We start from the raw sequence: 18,827 nt of genomic DNA, 5'->3' as shown, positions 1-18,827 counted from the left end.
TGGGTGGGCATTGGGCAGCAGACCAAGGGTAACCCACTGCACTCACCTGCACAGACTTTGTACATGTGTTTATATGCCTGAACATGCCTGTGTACCCCCCTGCACAAAGTAGCAGAAGGCAAAGAGGACCAACTCAGCTTTTCAGAGGGTAAAAATAGATTGGAAATAAGCTTCAGGTTGGAGGTTTGCTATCAATCCCTTGAACTAATTATTGTTATTAACTGTACTGCAGAGCCCTCCGGGGGTAAGCACAAGCAATGTGGGCTCAATGTCAGGGAAACCCAGACACCGTTCAGGTGGTGCGGGCAGCGCGGCTGGGGACACCTGAGGGGTAGCTGTCAGCAGGAGCGATGCTGGCAGAGCCCGGATCTCACTATGTACAAGACGTGGCAGATGGAGTGCAAAAGCAAGCGCGCTGGCTGGCAGCAGGCTCCTCAGTAATGAAGCATCACAGGAGCTCCAGGCTCCTCTCTGATTTCCCTGGGCTCTGTTCCAGGGAGAGTTTTCACTTCTTTTTTTTTCTTTTTCCTTAAGTATCTGCAAATGAAAGCCTGCTAAGCTCTTGGATAAGATAAGTGTCTCTTTAACTTCTCAGTCTCTTATGAATTTCAAATAGCAATTTTTTATTATCTTAATTGGTGACTGCCTGTTTTAATTAGGCATCACAGTTAATCTTACACTGCTGACACGTACGAGGCTTTGTGCAGAGCAAAACACGGCTTTCCCTTTTTCCTTTAGCATAGCCCCCAAAGAACGATGAATTGTATGAAATAGGATGACCACGTTTGCAATTCTGATTTTCATTTTCTTCCTTTCACTGTAGTTTTCAGTTGCTACCTCCTGAAATTCTCTAGTATTCTACATGAACACAGGTCCTGGCCAAGACTTTGTGTGAACATACAGCAGACCTCTTCGCAGCAATCCAAAAAGCATTTCTGATCTAAACAACAATAGACAGAAATCAATAGTCTGTCTCCCTTCTCTGAAGATCTCAAACTATAGTTCTAGCTGTCCCACTTGTGCTAATATAATAAACATCTATGTAAATGTAGAAATCAGTTGCTTCTGATCATGTTGTCTGGGAACATATTGCAACTTCCACAAAAGCTGGCCTGCATTCATGTCCTGGAGGGCTTAGCTCAGCCTTCACAACAGTTCCACTGATGATACTAAACCTTGTGTAACTTCCCAGTTGATTTTTGCAGACTGCCAGAGGGTGTCATGGAGGGAACCCAGCACCTTGGAAAGGAGTTTCATTAATATTTTATACAAGAGAGGCGCTCAGTAAAAAAGCTGTAAAAATGATGAGGGTGATTCCCCAAACCTGTGCCCAGGGTGCTGCTGAGGATGTGTTTTATTGACTGGATTGGATGCCTGTAGGGACATATACCTCCACTAGTCTTTACCTCCAGGCCAGTGAGTACACAGTCCCCCCCATCCTTTTGAAAGCTGGAGAGGGACTGTTTACAAGGGCAAGTAGTGATAGGACACAGGGTGATTGATGGCTTTAAGCTGAAGGACGGGAGATTTAGACTACATATTAGGAAGAAATTCTTCCCTGTGAGGGCGGTGAGGCCCTGGCACAGGTTGCCCAGAGGAGCTGTGGCTGCCCCCTCCCTGGCAGTGTTCCAGGTCAGGCTGGATGGGGCTTTGGGCAACCTGGTCCAGTGAGGTGTCCCTGCACATGGCAGGGGGTTGGAACTGGACGGGCTTTGAGGTCACTTCTGACCCAAACCAGTGTGTGATTTTATGAGTCTAGCCCTAACATCCTTTAGCTCCATCCTGCATTCCTGTGTGCCTGACCGACTCAAATTTGGGCTGCAAGTTCCTCAGCACCAGTGCTGGTTACTTCTGACTCCCAAAGGTGTTAAATTCATACCTGCCCTGCTGTCTCGGTAATAATCCTGATGGGGAGGGAGGGCTCGCCTGTGCCACCAATAAATAAGCAGCCGGGAGGGGGGTTCTCTTCATAAGTCACTTTTCACTTCTTTTCCCCTCGCATCTATTGATTTTTGCCCCCTTTTCCGGCGAGAGCCCGACTCTGCCAGCTCGTCATCCAGGCGATCCCCTCGGGTGTTGCTGCCAGGGGAGGGAGCGACTCCTCCCTCCCTCGGCGGGGAGGGGTGCGGGGGAGCCGGCAAGAGGGGTGTCCGCTCACTCGCTCCGGCTCCACGCCCGAGGCGGACCAGCGCTGCGCCCCGAGCACCTCCGGCCGCGTCCCGGAGCGATGCCGGGGCCGCGGGCAGGCGGCGCGGCGCGGCGGGGCAGCTGCGGCGGCGGCGGGGTGCCCGCGCCCGAGGCGGTGAGTGCGGCGCGGAGCGGGGCCGGGATGGGATGGGATGGGATGGGATGGGGAAGCCGGGCGTCAGGTACCCCGTCTTCCCGGGTGTTAGGGCGATGCTGGCTGCGGCTGGGGGTTATCTGAGGAGAGAGACCGCTGAGCTGTCTCTTGCCGGCGTCTAGAGATGCGGGTCCGTGGGCACCGGGCTAATCCCGTACTGCGAAGCTCAGCGCGGTCGTGCTCCCTTCACCCGGGCCCCGGAGCGCTCGTTGACCCAGGGAAGAGGGGCCACAGGAGTCGGGTGGTATCGGGGCAGATTGTCGCGGGTCGGCGCGGCTCCCCTTCTCCTGCCAGAGGCAGAGTTTGAAGAGCCCGCTTGACGGTACCTCTGCGGGGTCAGCCCGCTCAGGCACCGCTCCAGGGCAGCAGAGCCCTGCGAAACAGAACAAACAAATCCTTCAGCCGCGAGCAAGTGGATATTCGTTAAAATAACCCCGGCGTGTTTCTTGGCTATATGGGGAAAGAGTTAAAGGGGGCTTGGTAGGTTTTGGGGGTGGTGGGGTGTGGGGTGTGTTTGTGTGTCGTTGTTGTCATTGCTGCTGTTATTACGGAGAGGTTTAACATCATTGCGAGAGGCGTGTTTCACATTAGCACACGCTGGGAGCTCTGTCCCGCAGCACCTGGTAGTCTGGTATGAGCTCAGGACCAAAGCCTGGTCCCTGGGGAGGGTCTCAGCTGCAGTGATCACTCCTGTCAGCGGGGAGAAGAGCCCCGGCCGCCAGCGCATCGATTGGGACGCCAGAAGGGACCATTACATCATCTGACCCCAGACAGGAGCGAGGTGCTGGTGGGAAACAAAAAGAAAATTGCCAGGAACTGCATCTCTGCGCTGAAACACAGCATCCCTTCGTGACATTGTCAGCTCTGGCAAACAGACCCTTCCACAAAAAATGAGATTAGAGGCAGGGGCTCTCTGCATGACACGCTTACACAGGGATGCGTGCATCATAGCACAAGCTTCAGAGCTTCCAAATATAATGACTGGAAGTGTATTTTACATGCCAACTGATCTGGCTTTCCATTGTTCCTCCTGCTCTTTGTAAGTAGGGTTGCTAGCAGAACTGGACTGCTTTCCAGTAACAAAGACCTTACTGAAAAAAAGAGTTAAGACGGAGAAAAAAGAAAGAAAATAGTATGTTTTGTTCAAAATTGTCAGCAGAAACATTGTAAAAAAAACCTCAAAATTTCAGATAGGCATAATTTTCTCTTTTTTATTCCCATTTCTTTCTTTTTAACCTCTATTTTCCCAATTTTGGTTTGATAGTGGGACAGGAATGGAAAGAAAAAGGTAGGTGTTTATTTAGCAAAGAAAGTTGGGATGCTGACATGCTGACTGCTCCAAGGTCAGTTTTTTCCTTACTTAACTTTTTTCCGAAATAACCCTTCAGCATCCCTTGAGAGAAGGGCTCTTTCCTTTGGACATAAGGTGGCACCAGCACTCGTGCCCATAGCGTGGTGCCCGATTCTCCTGGCTGCACTTCAGTGTTCAGTCTTGTCTTCACTCCCAGTTTTATGGATCTGGCTGCCCGACACGTTGCTTAAGCCCAGTACTTTTTCAGAGCACCAGTGGTCTCTGAAAATGGAGCAAACCAGTGCTGAGTAAGAGTCTGCAACTTAAATCCTGCTTTTTCTGATGATAACAATGTACATAAACCCTTTGGAATGGCGGGAGAATGGAGCATCACAGGAGTGCCAGGCTCTGCTGGGACAGGATCCTAAGGGATGAGGAGGGTAAATCACCTCCCCAGCCCCGTGCATCCATCAGTCCACTGCACCATCTGCCGCAGGCCAGCGGGTCCTCCTGGGAGCTTGAGAAATGCGTATCTACTGCAGATAGTCACGGGTGTCTGGCTTGCCTGGTGTGGCAGGGAAAGAGACGGCGATGTTTGAGGTTAATGAAGTTCAGCGCAAAGCTGCATCCCGCAGTAATTTATTGCCTTGGAAAGCAGGGGTGTGATGCCAGACAAATGACTGTCCCCATGGGAGAGCGGGACGAGGAGGGTGGGAAGAGGAGGAAAAGGAGGAACCCCTCAGTGCTACCATTGCTGGGAGCAGCAGCAGTGCCCAGCAGAGCTTTTCGGGGGGGGGGGGGAGGATCTGTCACAGCTGACTCCTAGAGACCCTGCAGGAGAGCCCCTCTGCAGGCTCTAAATCACACTGATTGTACAGTCAATAAAGAACATCTCACCAGTCTCCATAACCAGGCTGTTGGCTTTTAAACCTCTTTAAATAAAAATCTCCTTACTGCAGTGTTGTTTGAAGTTGAGAGTCACTGCACTGACTCCAGAGATATTAACAGCACAAAGTAGCTTTGGGAAAGAGTTTTAATAAAGACCAGCTCGAGGTAAATTCCAGTCTGATTTATTTCATATAAACCAGAAGTGACTCCAGTGACCTTGGAACAGCTAGCCACTTATTTCAGAGGAGCCACTCTCTGCCCCAGCAGAGACCAGAAACCCTCCTCTTGCATATACTTGTATGTTCCTTCCCAGCTTGCACGACTGTTTTGGGGCAGTGGTGTCCAGGCTGTCCTTGAGGGTCAGGGAGCAGGCCCCTGCCTTGGGGCAGGCAGCACTGGCTACAGAGGCACAGTTTGAGCCACAGCACCAGCAACAGCTGCAGGCGGTTTGGCCTGGCAGCACAGGGCTGCCTCCGAGGGTGTCTGGCGACTCCTTCCCTTTTCTCCTGCCCTTCCTTGCTCCCATCACCTCAGTCACCCCTGTCACACCCCCCCCCCATCTGTTCCTACCGTGGTGCTTGTGCGCACCGGCTGCAGCCACTCACCTCCCTTTGGGAGGGAGACAGGCCCTTTCCTTCCACATCTGAGTGGGGGGCTACAGGTAAGGACACCCTGTCTGGGGTGACCACTGGGGGCTTGAGGCCTGGCTGCACTGGGGCAAAGATACAGTCCCACTTTGAAAGTGGAGTAGGACTGCCCTGTGGCTCTTGCCCTCTTCTTGCTGCTGGTCTTGGGTAAGAAACAAACTGAGGGAGAGATCCAGGCAAAAGCTCATTTAAAGGACTCATTCCCTCCAGGAGAGCCATTTCCTCCTCTTTTTGCTGAGGAGCAATGTCTGATGTGCTGGAGTGGTCACAGCTGCCCCCTCCCCAGCCTCCTCTGCACATGCACACACATGACATGGCTGGGGAGAGGGAAGTCCCCTGGAATTTCAGTTTGTCCTCTGGGAAAACCTCATTGAAGAAAGGCAGCTTTACCTGCAGCACACCTCCTGGGAATCCCCTGGGCTCCCCTCTCTGCTTCTGCTTTTAGTATCTTGCGGAGTTTGGTTTATATGAACACTTAAAGTGAACCCTGTGTTCTGGCTGGTGATGGATTCTTTCAGGAGAAGAAGGAAGTACATGGGTTTGACATTTTCTCAGTGTCTCTCACCTACCATGGTGCAGGGGGGGAAAGAGGCTTTTAGTCTGTCCTTCAGGATTGTAGAAGTAGGTTTGTAAATTTGGGGCCGTTTCTGAAAGTCCTGAAGAAACAAAAGTCCAAAGTTTTAGAAATGGGTTTAATTTTCAGCTAATGCTGGCCATTGGCTGTTGAAGGATCTGGTCACTTAAAAGTCTCTCTAGAAGGCCAAAGCACCTCATATCCTTGTAACCCTTTGAAAAGCTTTACAAATGGGTAAAAGAATTGATGGGTTTGTACTTACAAGCTGACAGGACATGCCCATTTGAGGAAGAATGACTAAACTTTGGATTTTCAGTTATTTGGGTGGAGTGCTTTCAGCTACCAGAGGAGTTGTAACTTCTCTGACACTTTTGACAAGCAAGTCATTTGGTGCAGGGCTTGCTCAGCACTCTCAGGTCCCTGTATCCCACTGCAACGTAGAACAGCGGGATTTCTTTCAGGCTTTTCTCCTTTTCTCCTAATTACAGTCGAGCCTTCAGGCAGTTCTTGTGGATGCCTGGGGTGAAGCCCTCACACCTTGTATGTAGGGCATTTCATTAAGTAAATGGCTCCCGGTGGGAGCGCCTGAAGTTCTGTGATCTGCAGGTGTGATCCTTGCGCTATCTGCTGTGCATCTGGAAGTGAGAGCAGGTTACAGGCTGGAGTAAGAAGGGCTGGAGTTTAACGTGGGGTTGATACTGTGCCTGTTTTTACCTTAAACACATTTCATGAACTGGATTGATTCCCTGCATCCCAGTACCTCCCACTTCCTAGTTAGCTCTTCAGTACTGAGTGGCAGCAAGAAACCTCTCACCTCATCCAGATAGGACTTTTTTTCAATCCACTGAGCAGATGGGCCATCACTGATATCCAGGGCAGGGAATAACTGGGGAGGATTTCTTACCCATGAGCTGGCATCCAGCACACACCTTCTGCAGGTGACGAGCAGTGGGGTGAATCTACTGGCCCGAGGCCCTGCTTCCTCACCTCTGTAATGAGGTAGTGAACTACTGTGGACCCCATCTCTCAGCCAGAGCTGAGTCTGCTAAAGCACATAACGCAGCTGCAAAGCGTGGTGGTTCCTGCAGGACCTGCTGTAGCTCCCCACCCCGCAGGAGTGACACTTAGGTTCATGCCTCAGCCTCTTCAGGGACTCCCCTTCATTGCAGCCCAGAGCCAGGTCTTGGTCTCTGTTGTATTTGGAGTGAGAGGAGGAACATCAGGTCTGGTATTTTCACTGGTGCCAAACCGTGTGCATGTGTACGTATGTAAGTTGAAACATATTGCTCATTTAATCCTCACTATATGCCTTGGTGGATGTAATTGTGGCAACTCTAGCATAACAGGAACAACAGTAAGAGGAATGACATTAACAAGAATAACTGGCTTTATCCTGGTTCAGGAAGAGGAGCAAACCTGTTCTTCCCACCATGCAGCGCTCTTTCTTTGCCCCCTGGCTGACACATGTTCCCAGCCACCCTGAGCATCACGCCGTCACCAGCTGTAACCGCCATCCCCACCCCAGGCAGCAGCTGGGAAGGCTGCATACCCCTGAGCATCCCCCCTCTGCTCTCCAGAGAGAGTGCCTCTGGCTGGCTCGAGGTGGGTTCAGAAATGGTTCCTGGATGACCTCTTGGTGTTGCTTGCTGGCAGACCTTGCAGGAGATTTAAGAAAGTGGTGTCTGCCCTCCCACGTGCAGCTTGTTTGGGGGTCTGCACGGAACAATCCTCGTGGGTTTAAATGAGGTGGGAATGACAGATGTTTCCCAGTATCTCTCCACAGTGCTGCTGCAGCTTCATGGCCATGACTGCCAGCCCCTTTCCCCTTGCAAGAGCAAGGTGACATTTCTCACCACTGCTTTACTTTGCTGATAACAGCCAGGAGCATTGTGGCGGGGGCGAGGGATGTGCTCAGAGGACTCAACTCATCACCCTTCACTTGGTCCCTGACCACTTGGTGCCTGCAGACCACTTGGTGCCTGCAGCCCCGGCCCATGTTGCCCAGGTGCCCACCTTTGCTGTGGGCTGGTTTGCACCAACTCGATGGGATCTTCCTGGTTTCTGCCCTCTAGGAAATTACTCAGGCCCTCATCTCACCTCCAGCTTTGGCAGCTGGTGCACGGGTGCACAAGCACGCACACGCACACGCACACACACTCATCTCCTCTGACACTCCCCGCGGAAGACTGAGGCTTCTTTCCCAGTTGTCCTGGGAGAGAAGATCTGCAGACACAGGCAGTAGGGCTTGTTTGCTGTCTGTACACTGCGTGAAGCGGTATGCTGCTAGCAACTTTCAAGAGTGAAAAATTGAGAGTTGGAGGTGAAAGCTACGGAAAGGCTGATGAATTTGGGACTAAGTTTCAATAAAGAGCAGATGGCATTTTTAGTCATTCTATCTTCCATGCCATAAACGGGGCCACATATTCAGAAAGTTGTCTGTAAATATGTCACCCTACTTTTCAGTGATCTCAAAAAAATACCACAAATATGACTTTAATAAGACAGGCATACCCCTAAGGGTGGTAATCTGCCCTTCATCGGCCTCATGTCAACGCTTGGCAGCAAGGAGCCATTTCTTGCCTCTGATGCTCCTCTGCTGTGTCGCTTGTTCCCAAAATAGCCTCATTCCCTGGCACTAGAGCTCATGTTTGGATGGTGGGTGGCCACACAGAGCCCACTGTCCCAAAACACAGATTTGAGGGATTTGAGCTCTTTAAAAGGCAGGCGGCTCCCCACAGGATTTGCAGCAGGCAGCTTACCTGCTGTGGCTGTCTCTGCAGGGCACCTGGCTTGCTTCTGGGAGTCCAGGCTCACTGAGAGCGACCTCCTCTCACCCTACCTTACAGAGTTAGAGTGTGAAGGTCTGTATCCAACACAGCTGCTCCAGGGGCTTTTTATAGTCAGTGTGGAGAAGGGGATGCCTCTGGAAAAGGACATGGCTCCTCCCAAAGCAGGCAGCAGAAGTGGGGAAGGAGAAATGGTGCCCCACAAGCATGATGTCACTCCATTGCCTGTAAAAGGATCTCAGGTTAAGCAGCCCCCATACAGACATTGGTGCTGAGGTTGCCCTAATTTGGACAGATGCCCACTGGGGTGCCTCAGCTGGGTGGCTCCAGGGCTTTGCCCACAGTGCTGTGGCTGTGCGCCTGTCCTGGACAGTGCTGCAGTGCCCTGTCTGCTCTGCAGGGCAGCGGCTGCTGTGCCGACTGCTTCAGGGCTCAGAGCCCTGGCACTTGAGGGGAAATTTCACAGCATCCAGGAGTTAGAAGCACAAATGGACCTCGTCTTCTTCCCATGCACACTTTGTGGCAATGACTCCTTTAAATGCTCAAGCCCTGTAGCTTTGTTGGAGCTTTGCTGGATGATGGAAACTGATATCAAACCCATTCTCATTTTCAGCCCCTCAAGACCGTTCATGCCCGTCGCTGTTCAGCACCCTCGCTCCTATTCAGCAAAGGATTGAGCAAGCCCTGGCTGCCTTCAGCAAGGTAGGTACATCAGGTGCCATACACCCAGTGCCTGCACAGATGTTTAATGCTCAGGAGCAAGGCAATATACTCTGGTGTTCCCATGCACGTATCACGTGGTGCCACTGTCAGTGCCCTGCACTAGAGGACCCAGGGAGAGTCATAGGTGGGGGAGTGTGCACATGGGACAGCTCAGCTGGCAGGGTCATGGGGGCAGAGTAGGGCCTGCTGTTGTAGAAGGGACAAAGGGGAGAGGTGGTGGGCACTCCATCGTGAATCTCCTGGCATTGCCTTCAGCTGCTCTTCTCACCCTCCCACCAGCCCTGTGCAAGCCCAGCAGGAGCTCAGCCTCCTCCTCCCGTGTCCCCCACCCATGGCAAGGATTTCTGGTGCCGAGTCTTTGTTCATATTAGTTTTTATCTGTGCTGTTGAGAAGCCTCTGTTGGCAGTTTTCCTTGCAGAGCATTTAAATTCTTTGCTTGCTGACTGTTTTTCTTTCTTCTGAGAATAAAATCCTGTAAAACAGGCAGAAGAGTTGGCTGTGATATCACTTACTGCCCTGTTTTGCTGGAGGCCATGGCTTGCCTCGCCAAACCAGTGGGAAATTCCTGCTGAGGTTAGTGGCCGTGCCTCCTTCCTTCATTAAAGTGGTGTCCAATAAGCAGAGGAACACTGTCATTTGAACTGCAGCTACTTCACTGCAGTGCCCTTCTGTTCCCTTCTGTCCTCTGGTTAAATCAGTTAGCCAAATGGCACTGCTCACTGGGCATGGTGGGACTGCAAGTAGGCTCATTATGTGTCAAAAAATTAATTAATGACACTTACAGAGGAAAGGTGGGAAGGGCAACTTAGATTTTCAGGCAGCAAAAGTCTGAGCCCTTGAGCATTCCTCACTTGGGGAATGGGTTGGGTTGTGCTGTACTTGAAGTTAATTTTCTTCAGTTATGTCCCTCTTCAGAGCGAGCACATTCTTTGCATTTGTTTCTTGACATGAACATCAGGAGCTGTCAAACTGTGAGAAAGGCTGAGTTTAACACATTTTCCTTTCACTGGAAACATTCCCGATAAAAGTCTGCACAGCGGCTCTGTGTGACACCTCCTGGCTTGCCATATGGCTCCATCTCAGAGCCCGAAACCATCCCACAGCTCAGGGGAACAGGTGGAACTCAAATACTGAATAAACTCTCAGTAGCTCTGAGCTCACTGCTCTGTTTAATTTGATGCCATAATTTACTAGGTGTTACAAGTGAAAAGTACTACCACAACCACTCTCCCCCCCCACCCCAGGCCCTGGCCCAAGCCTGCAGGAAAAAGGGGCTGTTGATGTCTCTATAGGAAGGAGATGGCAGCATCACTGTGTTGTTTGGTGACTGGTGACTGGCTGGAGGGGCAGTCATGCCCCCCCTCCAGCCCCAAGTCCCTGCCTCCTACAGCCTCTAGCTTTGGCTTTCAGACCTCTGTCTGAGAGAACAGACCTGGCTGGGAAGGAAAGTGGTCCCCCAGCTTCATTCCCCATTATGCACACTATAGGTCCTCCCTTTAATTTCTGCAGGAGGCAGCATTTACCAAGAGCACTGTGCAGCCCTGGTGATGTAAACAACCTTGCTGCCACTGCCATCAGCTAGTTTGCAGCTGGTGTCAACAGCTAACTTGTCTGTGGCCTGGGTGTATGGGTGTGTGTGCTATGGGAGTCTCCCCTGTTCTACTATGCCTCCAGACAAAGCCAATTTAAGGTATCTCAGCAGGACGACCAAATGCCAGATGCCAGCACTGGACTGCTCCTTTGATGGGAAGAGAGCAAGGGAGGGAGAGGGCAAGCAGCAAAACTGGGAGAAAAAAGCCTTTGGGACTTGTGTTTGTCTGTGATTCAGCCAGTGAGCTGGGGTAGGACAGGGGCTGCTGCTACTCCAAGCAGCAGCAGTTAATCTGGAGCTGCTGCCTCCCCTCCTGCTGAGCCTTGCCTCTGCAGCTGCCCAAGGAGCACTGCTCTCCAGGCAGTGTGGGCAGGAGAGCTGTGATGGCTTTCCTGCTCTGGGCAGTTTGCTGCCTTGGGTGGCTGATGGCTTTGCCTATCCCTCGACCTGGTGCTGATCCTGCCAGATAGCCTGGGCAGAACCTCAGCTGCTTTACCAGCACCTGCCTCACTTCACTAATGGCCACAAAGGCCTTGGGACACCTCATCTTGCTAAAGGATGCAGGGGGAAGTGGCCAGCCCATTTCAGTAGTCTGTGGGGATAGGACAAGGGGCAATGGTTGTAAGTTGGAGCACAGGAAGTTCTGCACCAACATGTGGAAGAACTTTTTCACAGTGAGGGTGACAGAGCCCTGGGACAGGCTGCCCAGGGAGGTGGTGGAGTCTCCTTCTCTGGAGATATTCAAGACCCATCTGGATGCCTATCTGTGCAATATGAGCTGGGGAGCTGCTTTGGCAGGGGGGATGGACCCGATGATCTCTCGAGGTCCCTTCCAACCCCTACAATTCTATGATTCTATGATTTCCACCGGATGTGTTTGGATCAATGGATACACAAAACTTCCAAGGTGCAGAAGAGGCCTGCGTGAAAGTCATGCTCTTTACCCTGAGTGTGACAGAGCATGGGGACAGGCTGCCCAGAGAGGCTGTGGAGTCTCCTCCTCTGAGATATTCGAGACCCGCCCGGACAAGATCCTGTGCAACCTGCTCTAGGTGACCCTGCTCTGGCAGGGGGTTGGACTAGATGATCTCCAGAGGTTCCTTCCAGCCCCTGCTGTTCTGTCATCCTGTGATAAATGTCATTTGTATTCCCCAAAGCGTTACCATGTTGGGCAATGCTCTGGATAAGCTGCCTGCAGACATGGTTCAGAGCCCCTGAACCTACAGAAGCATGAACATAAAAATCGCTGTTGCATTTAATAGCAGGGAAAAAGCTGGAATTGCGGAAAGGAACCCATCTTCGGAGAGCTGCCACATTTCAGGATTCAGAGCAATGGCATGTAGAATATCCCTTGAATTTTTCTGAGCCAGTAGTGAGCTATACAAATACCACAGAGCACTTACTGGAGCATTACCCTTCATAGCCCCTGTGCAGTGAGGGCGAATTTCAAATGGAGGTGAAAGCCCTCATAATCTGCTTGACAGATCTGTGAACCACCCAGTACTGACTGTTCCTGATCTAAATGGTGACATCCCCTTCCCCTACAGAGGTTCACAAACTACCTGACCGGGCAAATACAAGTGATTGTAGTAACTGAGCCGTAAATAACTTCCAGAAAACAGATGCCTTTAATCATCTTTCGGATTCAACTGCCCAGAGATTGGTTTCTTTCAGCTCTCAAACCACCTGAGGGACAAGTGGACCCTCAGCTGGGTTAAAAACTGGCTGGATGGCTGGGCCCAAAATGTGGTGGCAAATGGAGCAAAATCCAGCTGGAGGTTACAGCAGCATGCAGGACATACTCTAAGCAACTACTGCTGATCCAGACATTGACTGAAGAGTTAGCTCATGAGATAAAGTCACTGCAGCTTCTGGTTTCTGGACCTACTGAGCAAATCCTGGCAGCACAAGAACAGACTGCTGGAAGAGGAGTCGGCAAGGAAGGAAGCCAGCTTGGCTGGGTGGAGGGATCTGGGAAGATATCAGGAAAAAGAGGGAAATCTATGAGCTTTGGAAGAAGGGGCAGGCATCTTGAGATGACTATAGGAATGCAGTAAGATCATGTAGAAAGTCTGGCAAGTTCTGTGAAAGATAATAAAAAAGTCTTTTTATAAGTATATCAGCAGTAAAAGCAGGGCCAAGGAGAATCTCCAGCCCTTACTGGATGCAGGGGGAACATTAGTGACAAGGGATAAGGACAAGGCTGAAGTACTTAATTCCTTCTTTACCTCAGTCTTTAATAGCAAAGTTAAATATTCCCTGAGTACTCATCCTCAGGAACTGGCTGACAGGGAGGGAGAGCAGAATAAAGCTCTCATGGTCAGTGTGAAAATGATTAGTGACCTTCTTGGCCAGTTAGACATTCACAAGTCAATGGGGCTGGATGGAATCCACCTGAGGGTATTGAGGGAGCTGGCAGATCTGTTTGCCAAACCCCTTCCCATGATCTATCAGCAATCCTGGCAGATTGGGGAAGTTTCACTCAACTGGAGGCTGGCAGATGTTATGCTCATTTACAAGAAGGGTCGGAGGGAGGATCTGGGGAACTACAGGCCTGTCAGTCTGACCTCAGTGCCGGCGAAGATCATGGAGAGGGTCATCTTGGGCGCTGTCATGCAGCACATGTGTGATGGCTGGAGGATCAGGCCTAGTCAACATGAGTTTACAAAAGGTAGATCCTGTCAGACTAACCTGATCACCTTCTATGACAAGGTGACCCGCTTAGTGGATGAGGGGAAGGCTGTGGATGTGGTCTACCTGGACTTCAGTAAAGCCTTTGACACAGTTTCTCACAGGTGCCACTGGCCTGTATAGGTGGACCCTCTGCTGGGTTAAAAACTGGCTGGATGACCAGGCCCAAAGGCTGGTGGTAAATGGAGCTAAATCCAGCTGGAGGCCAGTCATGAGTGGTGTTCCCCAGGGCTCAGTTCTGGGTCCAGTCCTGTTCAATATCTTTATCAATGACCTCGATGATGGGATTGAATGCTCCCTCAGTAAGTTTGCAGATGACACTAAACTGGGAGGAAGTGTTGATCTGCCTGAGGGTAGGGAGGCTCTTCAGAGGGATCTGAACAGACTGGATCTATGGGCTGAGACTGATGGGCTGAGGTTTAATAGCGCCAAGTGCAGAGTCCTGCACCTGGGACATAACAACCCCATGCAGCGCTAGAGGCTTGGGGGAGACTGGCTGGACAGCTGTCACACAGAGAAGGACCTGGGGCTGTTGGTTGACTGCAGGCTGAATACGAGCCAGGGGTGTGCCCAGGTTGTCAGGAAGGCCAATGGCATCTTGGCTTGTATCAGAAATAGTCTGGCCAGAAGGTCTAGGGAGGCGACTGTGCCCCTGTACTCGGCGTTGGTGGGGCTGCACCTCGAGTGCTGTGTCCAGTTCTGGGCTCCTCACTGTAAGAAGGACATTGAGGTCCTTGAGCGAGTCCAGAGAGGGGCAGCCAGGCTGGTGAAAGGGCTGGAGGGCAAATCCTATGAGGAGCGGCTGAGGGAGCTGGGGGTGTTTAGTGTGGAGAAGAGGAGGCTGAGGGGAGACCTTATCACTGCCTATAATTATCTGAAAGGAGGTTGTAGAGAGGTGGGCGATGGTCTCTTCAGCCAGGTGACAGGAGACAGGACAAGGGGAAATGGCAAGAAGCTGTTAGGAAAAAATTCTTAACTGAAAGAGTTGTCAGGATGTGGAACAGGCTGCCCAGGGAGGGGGTTGAGTCACCGTCCCTGGATGTGTGTAAAAGACCACTAGATGAGGTAGTTAGAGATATGGTTTAGTAGAGGACAGATACAGTTGGACTCAATGACCTTAAAGGTCTTTTCCAGCCTAGTCATTCTGTGATTCTGTGATTCTGTGGTTATCAGTAGCAATAGGAAAAGGAAGCATAAGCATACTCCTATGCTTACTTTCTGGTTATTAACCAACATGCCAATCAGAAATCCTTTGGTTTTATGTTTGAAAACTATCAATGACCATCTTCAAGAAATAAGTTGGGCAAAATTTTGTTTTAAAGCACGCATCACCCATAGCAAACTGAGACCCTGAAGGAATTTATTCCTTGTGATGTGGCCTAGAGGACATTTCCTGACAGTTAATGTTGATGTTTGTACCATGTATCTTCTGTTCCTCTGTGGATGAGTTTGCATATTGCTCATTAGGTGCTCATTACCTACTCCTGGCAGGGAAGACATTAAACAAGGCACATCCTTTCAAACATTTATGGGGACAAGATTCCTACTTCAAAGGTTTCCCACTGGGTTTTCCACTGATGCAGTGCTGGGAGAGGCAGGTGTGCCCAAACCAACTCCTGCCATGCCTACAGATGCAATTGCAGAAGGTGAGAGGTGTACTGAAGATGGCACTCAACTGGGATTTCAAGAAAGTGAGGCAAGTCTGATCTGCAGCTTGTACTGTGACATCAGGGAAGTAATTTAATTAATGATTCATAATAATTTAATAATTTTCAGGCTGATATTGAAGTTAGCACTGCATTTCCTTGCAGAGGGAACCATCTGTTTCAGAGGGTCTTCACACTGATAGAACAAGAAATGGAGGAGCTTGGGCTCCATGTGATCTTTTCTGTGTCACTCTGGCTCCTTACCCTGGCCAGACAGCCAGGTCCAAGCCAGGAGGCACAGTATGTACCGAACTCTTTTACAGAGATGCTGGATCCTATCCCAACACTGAAGGTTTGATTCCTGTCATCATGCAACCACATTTAGTCACATGTTAATTTTATTTTATTTTTTTATTACAGTGGTGTGACAGACTTGTCTTGCCATGCTGAAAAAGCTCAGGGAAAAATCTGCAGAGATGCAGGGGGGGTGTGAGTCATGCAGAATCTGGGGGCTGACGGCAGAGACCCTTATCTGGAAGGCTATGGTTAAAGGAGGTGGGAGGGTTTCTTGCTGGCCGCAGGACTGAAGTGGGCAGGTCCAGATGAGTCAAGGCTGCTGCAAAACAAGATCTTTGAAATCAGAGGAGTTGCTCGTAACACTAGGGAGTTTTGTGGGTCAGCTTGAAGCCTCAATACCCTCCTACTACTTCTTGACAGCCACGCTGCTCCTGCACTCCACTTTTTCTCTTCATTGACTTTTACTCTCTTCCATTTTCCATCCTTTTACTAGCTAAGTGCTTTCACTCCCTTGTTTAACCAGCTGATGAGAACACTGTGAGCTTTCTTTCATGGGCTGACTGATGAGAAAATAGCAGTAAAAAAATAATAGCTGTATGAAAGCACAGTGAGTAGGGTACTGCCTTTCAAGGGAAGAGTGGACATCCACCTCCGGTTCTGCTCCAGGCAGCCTGTATCATCTTCAGTGTGACATTTCACCTCTCTGCACCACAAGTCCCCATCTGCAACATGGGGTTAATAATGCTGCCTTTCCTCATGGGGGCATGGCGAGGAAAGGAGTAATTAACATCAGGAGGTACTCAACACAGCAATGGGGCTGCTTCATTTGGAGGCAGGCGTAAGACAGTGAGGGACTGCAGATACCTGGGGCAAACCCAAAAGATGAGTTTTTTCAGGATAAGACTTGTCCCTTTATTAACTGTGAGCATAAAAGGACTCTGGTCTTTCTTTTTTTATAATGCAAATAATATGCAAAAGTACTTCATGTTAATTGAGAGCAGTTTACTTGAGGGAGAGTTTAGTGAAAACAGCCCTATTTATAAACACAGAGTAACATATTCAGCATGTTGGTTCAAAGCAGCTCATAGAAACTCCTGATAAGAAACTCAGAGGTTGGCTGACATTATTACAGAAGGTGTCTGCTTTCTCTGGAAATGTTACCTTCTTGTTGAAAAAGCCAACACTAAAAATATCACCCAAACGAAATACCTTCTCAGTGGGAAAAATATGTCACAGTTGTTGGTAGAGATCTTAAAACTTGCATTCTATGTGTTTTCCAATTTTCATGTGAGCTCTAGAAGCTTGTTGGCCTGCGTGATGCACCGCTGTGCTATTGATAAATTAGTCTCATGAAAGTTGCAATCCCAATTTCTTCAATGAACACCAAACCCATGGTGTTCACACCAAGAGAGCTAACCATGTTTTGAAACAGTGCTGTCCTGCCACTGACTGATGTCACCACCCACACACATATGTGTGGCTCCAACATCAGTCAGTGAGGGCTACAATCAGATGAATTTGATGGGTTGAATGGAGAGCTGAGGCATCTCCAGTACAGGGTTTAACTTGCAGCAAGATGGCTTGCAGAGCCAGTGTGACGAGAGGTGTTCGGGTTGTCCCCAGATGCCGATACATCAGGGCATCCATGCAGCTTTAAAATGACTGGAGGGACTTCAGGTGGCCTGCTTGTCACCATTCACTGTCTGGAAGTTGTAGCCAGCAGCAAAGGCTGATGGGAGCTCACAGCTTTGGTACCAATCCTGCTGCTTCTGTACTGGGGTGGTGAGTGATGGGGCTAGAACTAAGCTGGAGATTTTTGCCATGAGGAAGCCTGAGAGCCATCACTTGCCCCATTTTACCTGCAGAGTGGTGGGTGCATGGCACTCTGGGTAGGCAGTGACAAGGAGCATCCAGCTTGTCACAGAGGTTGAACCATGCAGTTACTATTCCACATGGGGCAGGGCCTGTGCTTCCACTAACAACCTCTAGTTTAAAGTGGTAGAACTTATTTATTATGAATCCAAGCCTCAGCCATAACCAGCTTCTCTCTGAAGAGCTAATAATTTCATTTTACATCTAAATGAAACTCTCAGGCAAGCCAGAAAAGGTTTTCCTACCCTTTCTTCATACACACAGCTGTTCTCACACATGTGCCACATGCAAGTGGGATGTTGCTACTGGACACATCTAGGACTCAGCTGAGTCCAGCAGCACTGAAGATAGCTGGACAAACACATCTCTATCTGGAAGCAGCCAGCACTCTGCAGAGCTCAGAGGATGCTTTTAGAAAACAGGATTCTGTAGGGGATTTTTTAAGTGTTGTACTTAGAAAAGAGGGCTTGTAAAAGGTCTCACAGGGATGGGGGCTTCAGGGCTGCCGCCCTGTCAAAAGACCAATCTGAGAAGAGATAGGCTCAAACTGAGAGATGCTGTGACGAAAATCAGGAGCATCACACAGTCTGGGTGAAGACTAATTAACACCCATGACAGCTTACATCCTGTCTGCTGGTGGAAAGGAAACATGCTGTAGGCGTCCCAAGGCTGACATTCATGTCTGCCATTTCCCCCATGCTGCGGGGTGGGCAGCACAGCCGGCAGCCTTCTGGCACGCAGACCGCTGGCACCCCGGCCCGGGGAGAGCTGGCAGGCAGACACCTGGCTGGGACAAGGGGTTTGGGGGAGCAGTATTGCTGATGGTATTCACAGGCTGACTGGGTGGGGGACTCCCTGCGGACGCCTCCTCCCAGTTAACTGCCGCCCTTTCCGCCTCAGCAGTTTTCTCTGCCGGTTGCTGCTGCACTCAGAAATCTTGGAAAGGCATGTACAGCCCATTAGCACGCAGGAGGACTGGTGCTCCCAAGCCTGCCAGGAGCACTGGTAGTCCTGGTCCTTGCTGATGATGCCTTCAGGGCCTCCAGCCAGGGCATCCCCACACTTGGCAGCACAGGGCAGCCCGTGGAGACCTCCTGCCAGGAGAGTATCAGCCCTGGGCTCGCCAAGGCACCAGATCTGCCAGCAAACATGGTGCTCCCAGGGACTTTCCCTATCATTGGCTCAGGATTGTTCCTGTTCAGGTGCTTCCAACACAGCTCTGCCTGGGTCAGCCAACCCTTGCCAGCAGCTTCTTGGCACCATCCAGAAACTGGCACAATCTGGCCATCCCCAGAATGTGGCTTGTAGAAGGTGTCCCTGCTTAGCAGGGTGATAACCTTGAACAGCAAAGATGGGAACTGAACAGTGCCAGGTCACCCCAGAGCCAGGTCCATGCAATATGCCAGCATTACTACAGCCCGTGTTTGGCAACTCCCCAGTCACAGTGTGAGGACACTACAAAGGACCATTCTTTGCCCT

The 18,827-nt window shown here is 50.5% G+C and overlaps 1 protein-coding gene across 1 annotated transcript in view; it reads left to right on the top strand.

Annotated features, from left to right (window-relative positions):
- Window positions 1–2,227: 2,227 nt before the first annotated feature.
- TAGAP (T cell activation RhoGTPase activating protein) overlaps window positions 2,228–18,827 on the top strand; it is a gene marked incomplete at both ends in the record, with an annotated part of 51,704 nt that continues 35,104 nt past the window's right edge. The window contains 2 exons of the mRNA XM_084261864.1: window positions 2,228–2,302; window positions 9,141–9,229. Coding sequence (XP_084117990.1) covers window positions 2,228–2,302; window positions 9,141–9,229 — 164 coding nt within the window. The remainder of the gene's footprint in view (window positions 2,303–9,140; window positions 9,230–18,827) is intronic.

Source organism: Gallinula chloropus (assembly GCF_964237585.1).
Source record: "Gallinula chloropus genome assembly, chromosome: 3".
Classification (NCBI taxonomy): domain Eukaryota; kingdom Metazoa; phylum Chordata; class Aves; order Gruiformes; family Rallidae; genus Gallinula; species Gallinula chloropus.
This window is presented reverse-complemented; position numbering and strand designations above follow the sequence as displayed.